The following is a 13,336-nucleotide window of genomic DNA, read 5'->3' as shown; positions in this document are numbered from 1 at the left end:
GAACCAATTTGCATGAAATTTGGTATGGAGATATTTTGATACCCGAGAAAGGACACAGGCTACCTTTTATACCTTTTATTGCGAAATATGTACCACGGGCGATGTATTGGCCAAGCGCATTTCTAAGCAATATGGCTGCCAATTTTGTACACTAATAATTATTAGCTGTGTTATTTTATCTCTTTACACAATAATAATATGTATATTTTATTTATTATTTTTTACATAATTTCCAGGGCAAACGCACATACTACCACAAGATAGTAATCGAAACGCTATCAGGCGGTCGAGAAACCGTCACAGTGCGTTGTGTTGTCACTAACAAGAGGGCGATCACACGGAGAGCGGTCGAACCGTTCCCTTTGGACTTTAGTGAGCCGGAGTGAGTTGGTTTTTGTATATAAAAAAAATATAAATTTTGTACATATTTCAGCACTTTCGACAGATTCAGAAAGAGAAGTTCTTGTTATTTCTTGAACTTAGGAAATAAGGCTAATTTTGCGTGAATTATTGACAGTTGCTGGACTGTCGAACCGTTTCTTTGGATTTTCGTTAGATTGAATTAGTTAACAACAGTTTTTCAAAAGATTTATAATCAACAAGAAATACATACATGAAATCGAAATACGTATCAATTAAGAGGCCGAATCGAATTTATACAGAAACAAGTCTAAATCACTCTAAAATCGATACGGCCTCTTAAACCTACTATGAATAATTTGAGTGATGATACCGCAACTTTTTATCAATTTTAAAGAAGGTCCTCCTATCACCTATGTCCATCTACGAATTTATATTGAAATTTTCTGCCAGAAATGGACTGATTTCCAATGTTCTTTTTACAAAATTTTCATATTATGAATTTTAATTGAATTTTTTTTGTATTCCAGTGTACTTGACATCACTCGATATGAAGAAGGACGAGCGCCTGAACCGATTTTGGGTGCGATTGTGAGACAAAATGGGAAACAGTGAGTTTTTATGTTTATTTATATTTTAATTTAATAAAATTCAAAATTATTTTGAAGAGATTTAATTATGTTATAGAATGGATGTAATGAAATTTGAGGAGATTGGCTCAATCACTACATAATATATATGTATAAAAACAATATAAGAAAACATAATTTACATTTTTGACAGTTCGCACGAAGGTCCAAGACAGGACATTGTCTGTCGGGTCAGTTATTAAATAAATAAACATCTGTATATTTATTTATCTCGAATCATATAGCTGTGCCGCGTGGTTTCACCCGCGTGGCTCTGTTCCTGTTGGTCTTAGCGTGATGATATATAGCCTATAGCCTTCCTCGATGAATGGGTTATCTAACACCAAAAGAAATTTTCAAATCGGACAAGTAGTTCCTGAGATGAGCGCGTTCAAACAAACAAACACACTCTTCAGTTTTATAATATTACTAGCTTTCCGTCCGCGGCTTCGCCCGCTTTGTTTAAAACATAATAAATTATATACTAAAACCTTCCTCTTGAATCACTCTATCTATTAAAAAAAACCGCATCAAAATCCGTTGCGTATTTTTAAAGGTTTAAGCATACATAGGGACATAGGGACAGAGAAAGCGACTTTGTTTTATACTATGTAGTGATAACTTTATTATAGTTAACTAATTATACTTCAACTTTATTATATTTTCCAGGGTATCCGGGGAAATATCAGTATCCCCCGGAACTCCGCTCTCAATGGAGATATTTCTGGACAATTCGTCTGCGCCAGTTTATGGACTTCTTGTTAATTACATGCACGTCACTGATACTGGGAAACAGCAGGAAACTATTATTTTTAATGGGTGAGTTAAAGTTAGTTATTTTAATAAAAATGAATCGCCAAATGTAAGCACATATGCCAGCAGAAGTGAAAACTTGATTATTAACGTTGGAAAAAAATTTAGTGTAACATTTTTTCATTACGCGTGACATTTTTCCGTTACGCGCCATCTCTATCTTATCCCTACCACGCGTGATTCGACGTATTTCTGTAAAGTTGCATATAGTCAATTATTTTTTGAAAAATAAGGTCATAAAGAAGTTTCAATTCTTACGTGTGTACACTAGTACACGCACACATTTTGTTTAATATTTAATTTTTTCCTAATAAAATATTATTATTTGCAGCTGTTCCATAGACCCGTACTTATTCGATAACTTCATGACAAAAGACGGAGATAACTTAACCGCTAACTTCAAAGCGTTTAAGTTCCCAGATACAACTTATGTACAATTTAAAGGGACGGTCACTGTTTGCTTGGATAAATGTCAGGGGGTGAGTTTTTTTTATTAAAAGTATGTTTTTTATGGATTTTTTGTCATTTTTCTAGATTTTTTTTGTGGAATTTAAAAATTTTAGGAACAAGTTACTAACAAGTAAAAGAAGGTGTGAGATTTTTTCAAATATAAAAGATATAAAATTAATAACACCAGAAATAAAAAAAACTTCCAGATTAATATTGTGCCAATTTTGAGTGTAGAATTTTTTTTACTTATCGTTTTGGATTGATTTAAAGTAATGATAATCCTAAAAAATATATTTTTATAATGATCATAAGTAAATTCAATCTAAAAATGTCTCATGAAACCGCAATTTATTTTTTATTATTTAGTCACGTGATAGCTAAATTAATAAAATAATTGTTTTGTTTGGTCGTTACAAGTCGATCGTCGATTTTATTATTACAATTATAAACCTTATTATAATTATATTCCTTTTACAATAATTTTTATCAATTATAATTTACTTTTTGAGTAATATATATGTATTTTGTAATCAATAATATTATCGACAGGTACAATGCAGTAACGGTGTAACAGCATACGGCAGGAAACGCCGGGAAATATCAACTAGCGCGGACGCCAATAAAGTTTACGAGGTTTCGTTAACTACCTTCATTAAAGTCGACTATGTGGATGGGAATAGAGATGCTGGTTGGTATTTATTTTTATAATTCTCGATTTTTAAGCTATTGCATAGCTTCTATCGCGGGCCTTGAGCGCGGGGACCGAATCGAGAAATTCCGTAACGAAAAAAACCTCACGCTCCCCACTCCGACGGGCGGAGGTGTGGCTTGAAGACATAGCATGCAATAGCTTTACCGCGGCAGTCCCCGAGTGACACACGTCTTTTTTTAATTTATCTCAATTTAATAATATTATGATGTATGGCTACGAATAGTTTGCTAGGTAAATTTAGTATTTGTTATAAATTGATGTTTTTAGAGTTTTTATTCTTTAAAAAAACTACTAGGCCTCAAAATTTAGGCTGGGCCTTACGAGGTTAAAGTGCGAATTTAATAAGGCATGCTCTATCTTGAGAAATTATTATATGATAACTTTTAATGGGGATAATATATAAGTAATGACCTGACCTTATTTTATTAAATTAATATTTAAGAACATTTTGAAACACATACAGAAATCATCTCAAAACAAAAGTAGAGAAAAAAAGTCGGGTTGCACTGGGGGAGTGCCGGCAGAAGTAAAAACTTGATTATTAACGTTGAGCATGTTTGATATTTTGGAATGGTATCCGTCTTACGCTTTTTCGATCAGGTCACGTGTCCTGACGTGAGTTTAAGATTTTATACCCATTACAGAAAAAGTGCTCAACGCCGCTAAAGAAGTTTTCACTTCAAAAATGTTATATCGAGTATCAAGTTTTGTTCAGTGAAAATAGATGACGCTACACGCTGTTCAGTAGAATTGAATCGCGCTAGCAAAGTTTTTTGTTGTATATTAATATAATTTTCGAATGGTCGAGCACATTAATATTGTAAACAGCGAGTTTAAAGATTTTATTGTTGAACTTTTTGGAAAATCTGACATCTAGTCAGATTTGGATTATCTTAGACTAGCTTCCGCCCACGACTTTGTACGTGCATCCCCGTTTTTCCCCGTTCCCGCAAGAATTTCGGGAAATTCTTTCTTAGCGGATGCCTACGTCCTAACATCTACCTGCATGCCAAATGTCAGCCCGATACGTCCAGTGGTTTGGGCTGTGCGTTGATAGATCACTATATCAGTCACCTTTGAGTTTTATATATATAGATTGTATCTATGTTGTATTGTATGTATGTTGTGTGTAATTAGGTTTACCACGTAATTACTAAATATGTATGAATAATGAAGTATATAATTAAGTTATTTATCTAATATCTAATATTCTAATATATTATATTATAAAGGCGAAAGTTTGTAAGGATCTATGGATGTATGGATGTTTGTTACTCTTTCACGTAAAAACTACTGAACCGATTACAATGAAATTTAGCACACATATAGAGGGTAACTTGGATTAACACATAGGATAGTTTTTATCCCGGAAATCCCACGGGAACGGGAACTATGCGGGTTTTCCTTTGCAAACGCGGGCGAAGCCGCGGGCGGAAATCTAGTTATAATATATATTTGTCATTCTATATCTTATTGCATACGATTTTCATTTAATTATTTATTTTTATATTTAAAATTGGGTTGATTATCGTAAGTTTAGTATCTGAGTGTGCTCTATTCCTAAAAAAATGTGCGTGTGTAATATATAAATTATAACGGTAATTAATATTGATTGAACTGTATAAATGGCACAAATAATACAAGGTGGGCCAAAATTTTATGGAAATAGCAAAACTTGATTTCTTAAAAACAGTGACAGATAAGCGCCCGCGGGTGGTGGGAAATTGTGCATAACTTAATGCAATTTTAGTCAAGGTGTAGAGCTTCACGGATCGGCAGCGTGCTTTTTGCGTAAAACAATTTTACTAAAACAACTATTCTACGTTAATTTACCATGCCTCATCACAGTTGAATACAGATTACAACGTGTAAATGAATACTCACTTAAGCGCGTCACACACGGTGAAGATACTATAATATTTTATTTTTAAGGTATCCGGTATCAGCGTTCTGACCATCATTTTTCTTTTTGTCATTGCGTACTAAGACCCCTGTAGAACCGCCATCCTGTTACAAATGACCCACAAAATTTCGGGTCATTTGTAACAGGATGGCGGTTATCTTAAGATACTGTAATATAAAATATTATAGTATCTTCACCGTGTGTGACGCGCTTTACACATTGTAATCTGTATTCAACTTGGATACCAAAGTGTTAATTGAAGTATAGCTTGGGTCAAGAAGTTCGAGCAAACGGGATCGACAATTATTAATATATCAGACAGATTACCGATGTCGCTCGTCACTAAAAATTTTCTAAGTACCCTCATTAGGATTAAGAACTAACAATAAGTATTAAAACATATGTAGCGGTTTGTGGGCTTATGGTGCACAGAAAAACTTGAATGAGTTTATGATTGCATCAATGTAAATTATATCATCTAAGAATTAATATTATGTTAAATAAATAAATAAATAAATAAACAAACTGGGCAGCCACGTTCAAGACGAAGCACAGAGAACGAATAAAATTTTTATGGGACCAATTTGACACCATTCCCCATCAAACAAAAAAAGAATCACGTAAATCGGTTCAGAAACCTCGGAGTAATCGGTGTACATACATAAAAAAAACATACCGAATCGATAACCTCCTTTTTTGAAATCGGTTAAAAATGTTCAAAGCTAAATATCAAATTAATGTTTTTTTACCACATTAGACATTACAACAGCATACAATTTAATATAATATTTCTATGTGTTTCTTGTTACTTAATCTCTCGAAGTTACTTTAGTCCCAAATTTAAACCTAAACTGCAAAAACATTTAAAGTAGTATTGTTATTAATATTAATTGAACCATATGCATTATTCACTTTTTTTAATTTTTTCCTTTCTAAGAAAACTAGAGCCTATTACATTTTTTTAATTTTTAATGAAAAAATAATATTCTAATGAATTATTTTTCTTTTACAGAAGACATTTATGCGCTACTAAAAAAATTAAAAGTAGCAAATCAACTACTAGGCGATACAGACGGAACTCCAGCAACAGTAGCCGAGCACACACAGGACAACAAACTAGTTATACAAACATCCAACACTAATATTAATAAATATAGCGCTTTGTTAATTTTAATTTCCCTCTCTTTACTCATTTTCAAGTAAATTGAAAAAAATGACAAAAAATGGCAACACTAAAATATCTGTAAAAAACGATTGCGCAAAATGGCAACACTGAAATCTGTAAAAAATTGCACAGATAAGAAATGGAGAAGTTTTATTTGTGATCTCAGTGAACGATTTATTTCTATACGAAAAATATGATTTTAAAACATGCGAATATCGATTTTAATACATAAGTATTATCTATTTGTATTTGGGACTTAATAATTGTAATAACAATATTTCAAAATATTATTTTTGTGGTATTTTATAATATGTACCTATTATTGTAAAAAAATTGTATGTACTTCAATTCTACTCGACTAGGTTATTATAGTTATAAAATCCGTCCAAAAGTTAACCTAAATAATATAACGAATCCGTCCATTTTAAAATAAGTGCCTTCCTAATTTAGTTAATGCTGTCGCATTTAAGCCCACTAGTCTTAAAATAAAATTAAACCATAAGAAATAGTTAATTTCTACCATTTTCTACCATAGACATAAGATGCTTTATTTCATTTTAATAGTTTTTAATACTGGCAACCATAATTTAATTGTCTGACTGTATTTTTATACTCCTTTTGCACTAATAAAATTGTGTTTTAAAAAGTTATTAATTCATAGAAAAATGACGAATTTTCAATGCTTTTTAAATAACAGTATCTAAAAAAACCTCTTATTTACTCGACATTATTTTAATTATAACATTGAGGTGCTTCGAATACGTATTTCTCATTTGTGATTCATAATTTGTAATAAGTAGTTTAACGTGAATAAAGTTATTATTTTACTAATATCGCATTTTTATTTTATTTCCCAAACACCATATTCTTATTAAACAAGATCGTGTGTGCCGAGCACACGTGCCAGAAGTGAAACTTCTTAGCAAGATTCAAAGATACCAAAGTCGTCGCCTTACTTCATGACGTGATGGTATTGCCATGATGCGACCTTGAAATTTTACTCTCAACGCACCAAAAGAAGTTTCACTTCAAAAACTCACCTGAATTAGTCTACGATAGAATGTAGGTATAGAAGAAAATATTACCTATATTGTCAAATACTGCATATTATGAAATCCTTTCTACGTATTTTTATGTGTATTAGAGTGAACTATTACTACTAGGGAGAATAAATAAAATTAAAAAAACTAAATACACGCTTTTTCTAAGATAAACTCATTAAAATAGTGTTGTCACCGATTTCTGATAAGTATTTGAACAAAGTTTGAATTAAATGTCTGTTTAAAATCAAAAACGATCGAAAGGAGTGGACAAACCAACATACAGATGAAGCTAATAAAAGCGTGTTAAAAACACAGACTAATAATAATATACTACGTATACAAGTTAAAAATGATAAAATCACTCGAATCGCAGTAAATTACCTACACCTATAACTAGGTGACCCAGCATAGGAATATAAAAAAAATAGTAAATTTCGTCAATATTCTACCGAATATACAAAAGTGCATTAGAGTAATTCCGGATGACGGGTAAATGCAATAATAAATTAAACTAGTGAATGATGAAACAAATATATCAATGCTATTATTATCGAACCCGTTTGTTTTCATGCGATACCTTCACAATATTCATGCTCAAGTGGTATTCACAATTTACAAAATTAGTAGTTGGTACCGGAGTTACTCTAATGTTCTATACACAAAATTTCATACAAATTGGTCAGCTACTTCGCATGTGTTCATAAACTAGGTACATGTTGAAGCGTAAGTATATGAATGTAGCGATTCATATTATGTACCTAACGATTGAATAAAAGCATAAGTTGGTAAGTTAAAGTACGGTTCACTGTGAATAGTTACTCCGTGGTCCTTTCACTTCAACAATTTACGAAGTAAGTACCTAAATATTTTGTACATAGTAGGTTTGTTGGAGTCTTCTTAAAATGTTGTGAGAAAACATTGACTTTTTTGAACTGAAAATATCAGTCTCATAACATATTTTAAAGACACATTATCATACTCAGTTTTACCTTTACCAATCTACAAATATACGGGTATATGCATATGCAGCGTAAACTGGGAATGTGAGTGACCTATCTACATGGGTGTAGCCACGGTGGGGCAGGGTGGGGCACTTGCCCCACCCTGGCTCTGACCTGGAAGGTACCTAACCAAATCTAAAAAACGTAATTATCTAGGTACTGACTACAAAACTTAATATCTGTTAAAAAATTCTCACTCGAAAGTTGTCAGGCGACACAAAAAAATACGATCTAAACAAAAAGGTTGCGCTTCTATGTTACATGATTTAAACCACTTTTGGTGCCAGAAAAAGTAGTGTAGTACTGTTACCCCATTCAAAGCTGTTTTTATTTAGCCAAAATCGCACTAAATTTCCCATCCAATTTCACTTTTTTTTTAGGATAAGTTACTGACCATAAAACCACAAAATGCTGATAGATCCAGGTGGAGCTACGCTCGCAATCTTACATAAAAGTTTTTGGCCGATATCTCGGAAACTATCCATTTTAAGGCAAAAAATATTAGGAATTTTTTGTAGATAGTAAAATTTTACATCTTTTATACCTTGTGAACTTTATGTAAAACTTTCCGTTTACGATTTATGACCTATTTAATGAGCCGGTTAATCATTTTTGGCAAGTAACTCTTTAAATATTGGATTAATCAATAAAATGCATAGGCATTAATATATTATACATATGCATTATCCATTTATTAAGATTACTTTATTTGAAACTTTTTTTTCTAATGCTTTTTGAGTTATTTAACGTTTGGCGATAAATAGTACAAGGTACCTACCTATGTATGTTTCGTATAACTAAATAATATTGAGTAGTTATTTTATATTCGGATGCAAGAATAAAATTAAGGAAAATATTTTAAAAAATCTATTAAAATTTTTCTATAAGTAAAAAAAAATAAAAAATTTTGCCGTTTCGGAAACGGTGAAAATACACTTGCATTGGAAATTTCTTCTTCGTTTTTATTACATACGTAAAAAACTTTACGTTACCCGCCGAGCGGCGGCATTTCTACATTATACGTGGAACAACTCAAAAAATATGGGCACTAGAAAAAAAAATTTCAAACAAAACTTGTAGACAATAAAGTGACCTAAAAACGCATTTTTTTCATTAATCCAATATTTTAACGATCAACCGGTTCATCAAATAGGCCATAAACCGTAAATAATTTGGAAAATCCAAAAGTGCACGCCTCATAATTTTTTTTAATAAATATTTATTAATTATTATTTTTGTTTATTTAATAACAATTAAACCACATCGAATCAGACCCTGAAAAATGAAAGGGTTCTATTCCTGAGCATACTCAAGCGTAAGAGAAAAAAAAAGACTCGATTAGTAAAGTATTTCGGTCGCTATCGTGTTAACAAGAAAAAGGATCCGCACATACAGACACACGGACGTCCAAGACAGAACTTTTTTAAACTGTTTTTTAACTAGTTTAAATAACAAAAATGATATCAAAAATATCATGAACGTTAAAAATAGTGTTTTTTCTTAATATGTGTGTGTATGTATTATCTTACAAGTGCAATGTATGATACATAAAGACATTTTAAGTTTGAAAAATCAGATGTTTTGCGCGAAGTGACAGTAGTACCCACCTCAACGCTTCGCTTATGAGGCGTGCAATAGTAAGTTTTACAAAAAATATTACATGGTATAAAATATGCGAACTTTTACTTTCTACAAAAAAGTCTAAGCAACTTTTGCCCTAAAGTGGATAGTTTTCGAGATATCGGTCAAAAACTATAAGATTGCGAGCAAAGCTCCACCTGGATCTGGCTGCTGTTTCTGCAAAGGAAAAATTGCTAAAACATACATTTTAGAGTTACAACTTAATAAAAAGTAGGTTTGTTCGGAGCCCTCGGTGCGCGACTCCGACTCGCACTTGGCCGGTTTTTTTTTGCCCCACCCTGTGCCCATGGCTAGCTACGCCCATGCCTATCTATACTAATATTATAAAGCTGAAGAGTTTGTTTGTTTGAACGCGCTAATCTCGGGAACTACTGGTCCGATTTGAAAAATTCTTTCGGTGTTAGATAGCTCATTTATCGAGGAAGGCTATAGGCTATATACCATCACGCTACGACCTACAGGAGAGGAGCCACGGGGGTGAAACCGCGCGGAGCGGCTAGTAAGAAATAAGAATACACTTAAATTTTTTTTCATTTGCATTGATACAACTGCGAATTAATTTTCGAATGTGTTAATTAACTGCATCATTATAATTGCATTGCTATAAATATAAAAATCATGTAGGCACTTAAAGAGGCCGTCTTCTATAGATTATTTTTTATCTTGTATATGACGGGAGAAGGGCCCCAAAGGCTATTTTTAAAAAGAGTGACGTCAGCAATTCTGACGTCACCATCATCAGGGCAGGCGCTCATACTCGAAGTAGAACGCCCGTAGGTATTTTACTGCCTTTTTAATCTACGTCGAAATTATAGAGAGAGCTCCGAACGCTCCGACGGCCGGCGAGTGAATGTGCTCTGTGCCGTCGGGCGCTCGTATTTAAAGCGAACCATGACTCACAAGAATTAGTTTGAGTGTTGCCACTCGAATTTTTACAATGAATTTTCATCAGTTTTAACAAACATTAATTATTTCGTTAATTTAATTGTTTCATTAGTGGTTGATTAATGAATCAACCACTTATTTAAAAAGATCAAAGTAAACTTTAGCTAGTTATAATTATTTAGTAGTTTGAGGGTAGTCGTTTATCGTCGTTGCGCCGACACGGCCATACTGACAGGCGGTGCGCGCTCTGCACCAGCCTCGTAGTAAATGCCTGTAACAATGCCAAGCAGGTCACCAATGCGCTGGACCGACCAAGTGAAATCTGCTATAGGAATTTGTGTATCAGACTGCACCAGACAGTCAAGTAACAGGTTCTCGGAGAGTCTCGAAGGTTCTCGTAGATTTCTCAGAGGTTCTCGAAGGTTCTCGTAGATTTTAAGTCTAACACGGCCATATTGACAATCGTACGTCCTCGTACGCCTTTTCTCGTATTACAACACTACGGTAGTTCATCTCAGGATTTCAAAAACACACTGCCTCGGCCACACTGACCTTTCAGAATACTGAACACTCCACATGACAGAGACAGTCCGTTCGCGTATCATGTGATCAACACCTACTCATTTGTGATATAGGCAGATTCTCGTAGATTTCTCGGAGGTTCTCGTAGATTTCTCGGAGGTTCTCGTAGATTTATGCTTATCACAAAGAGAGGCGCAGCTCAGATAACACACACAATTCCTTCGATGAACTACACTCCCGTTACAATAATCCACGTAACAAACTTTTACTTTACAACGCACGAAAAAACACAAACGCCAGTATGCCGTTACAAAACTACGTAAACGTTTAACATTTAAAAAGAGAGAGCTTGAATTCTATCCAACTTCTGATGACGGGAGAAGGGCCCCAAAGGCTATTTTTAAAAAGAGTGACGTCAGCAATTCTGACGTCACCATCATCAGGGCAGGCGCTCATACTCGAAGTAGAACGCCCGTAGGTATTTTACTGCCTTTTTAATCTACGTCGAAATTATAGAGAGAGCTCCGAACGCTCCGACGGCCGGCGAGTGAATGTGCTCTGTGCCGTCGGGCGCTCGTATTTAAAGCGAACCATGACTCACAAGAATTAGTTTGAGTGTTGCCACTCGAATTTTTACAATGAATTTTCATCAGTTTTAACAAACATTAATTATTTCGTTAATTTAATTGTTTCATTAGTGGTTGATTAATGAATCAACCACTTATTTAAAAAGATCAAAGTAAACTTTAGCTAGTTATAATTATTTAGTAGTTTGAGGGTAGTCGTTTATCGTCGTTGCGCCGACATATATTGTAATTATTTGTAATCAATGAAATAATGTTTCATATCGGTTGAGATATCTAATTTCTCAAGTTGAGATGTTTAACTAACGTTCTCACTTCTCAATAGATGGCGTGAGTGTCTTTACAGTTTAGACAGATTAGTGGATGAGATCATGGATAACTGCGTTAAAAACAACCGACTTCAAACTTGCACTTGCAACATTTACAAATACAGACAAAAATGCTCATAAAATAAACTACTGGGCCTTTCCGAGTAAAATTTTTATGGGACCAATTCGACACCATCCCGCATCGAACAAAAAAAGAATCACGTAAATCGGTTCAGAAACCACGGAGTAATCGGTGTACATACATAAAAAAAAATAAAAAAAACATACCGGCCGAATTGATAACCTCCTCCTTTTTTTTGAAGTCGGTTAAAAATGTCGGAATGCTAGTTGGAAAGTGTGAAACTTGTGCAAAGTAAAATTCTAAACACCTTTCTACATGATATAGCCTAATCTTAAGACGTCCTCATAGACATTTTAGATATTTTTTTATGAAATTTTGCTGTTTAGCATAATGTTGCAGTGAATGAAAAAAATATGAAAATGTTTAATTTCACGTCTGATTTTATCAATTAATAGGGAAGCTTAATAATTCTTAGTGACACAATATATGTTAAAAATTAAGTAGTATGATACCATTAAATGTGTAAGGTAAAAAAATAAAAGGCAGTAAAAGATTTCAGTCTTTTAATAGAACCATGTAACTGATTGAACTAACAATTATCTACGTACTAAATAAGTAAATTAAAAATATTACGTCTATAAAACAATACATTCACAAAGCACAGAGTATACAAAATTGGACAGACAATTTAGTAATAATTAATAATATTATTATAGCAAGAAAAAGATGGTAACACAATTAAAAATATATCAATTATGACATTTAATTTTTTTTTCTGGCAAGAATATAATATCAATTTATTGCCATAAAAAAGAATACATAGTAGAAATTAGTCAAGATTGAGCTGTCAAATTTTGTTCACAGATAAAAAATATAATCTACGATTTACAATACATTTTAATCTCAATAAAGAAAACAATTCCTTTTTGCATTACAGCTTAATTAAAATGACGTTTTACTATAGGGAGTATTCAGAGAGAAAGCTTGAAACTTATAAGCGCTTATCGGCGCTTGTCATGTTCATATATTTTCCTGCGCGGGTTGACAGCACTGACAGGAAAATATATGAACATGACAAGCGCCGATAAGCGCTTATAAGTTTCAAGCTTTCTTTCTGAATACGCCCATATGTATAGTGCCACAAACTTATCTGACCCGGTGACAGTGTCACTGATGTCGCTTTCTTTTATATTTAAACAAAATATTCCGTATGAAAAGTCTGTGAAAATGTGACATTT

The 13,336-nt window shown here is 33.1% G+C and overlaps 2 protein-coding genes across 3 annotated transcripts in view; one reads left to right on the top strand and one right to left on the bottom strand.

The window, feature by feature from the left end:
• qsm (Zona pelucida superfamily protein qsm) overlaps positions 1–6,863 on the top strand; it is a 54,996-nt gene extending 48,133 nt beyond the window's left edge. Inside the window, exons 5-11 of one of the 2 annotated variants that reach the window (XM_089712296.1) lie at positions 237–382; positions 891–971; positions 1,659–1,808; positions 2,134–2,281; positions 2,802–2,940; positions 5,880–6,101; positions 6,142–6,863. In XM_089712296.1, the coding sequence (XP_089568422.1) occupies positions 237–382; positions 891–971; positions 1,659–1,808; positions 2,134–2,281; positions 2,802–2,940; positions 5,880–6,070 (855 nt within the window). In that variant the 3' untranslated portion in view covers positions 6,071–6,101; positions 6,142–6,863. Of the gene's footprint in view, positions 1–236; positions 383–890; positions 972–1,658; positions 1,809–2,133; positions 2,282–2,801; positions 2,941–5,879 lie in introns of both variants that reach the window. The other variant, XM_089712295.1, reaches the window with a different exon arrangement.
• Positions 6,864–12,719: 5,856 nt separating this feature from the next.
• LOC149476289 (uncharacterized) overlaps positions 12,720–13,336 on the bottom strand; it is a 31,253-nt gene continuing 30,636 nt past the window's right edge. Inside the window, exon 17 of the transcript XR_016317863.1 lies at positions 12,720–13,081. The gene's annotated coding sequence lies outside the window, so the exon portion shown is untranslated. The remainder of the gene's footprint in view (positions 13,082–13,336) is intronic.

The sequence above is a fragment of the Colias philodice genome, chromosome 28 (assembly GCF_061535455.1).
Source record: "Colias philodice isolate Cphi_HAF_F1 chromosome 28, ilColPhil1 Martin Lab GWU primary, whole genome shotgun sequence".
In the NCBI taxonomy this organism is placed as follows: domain Eukaryota; kingdom Metazoa; phylum Arthropoda; class Insecta; order Lepidoptera; family Pieridae; genus Colias; species Colias philodice.
Note: the sequence above shows the minus strand (reverse complement) of the source record. Positions and strands in the feature narration are given on the sequence as shown.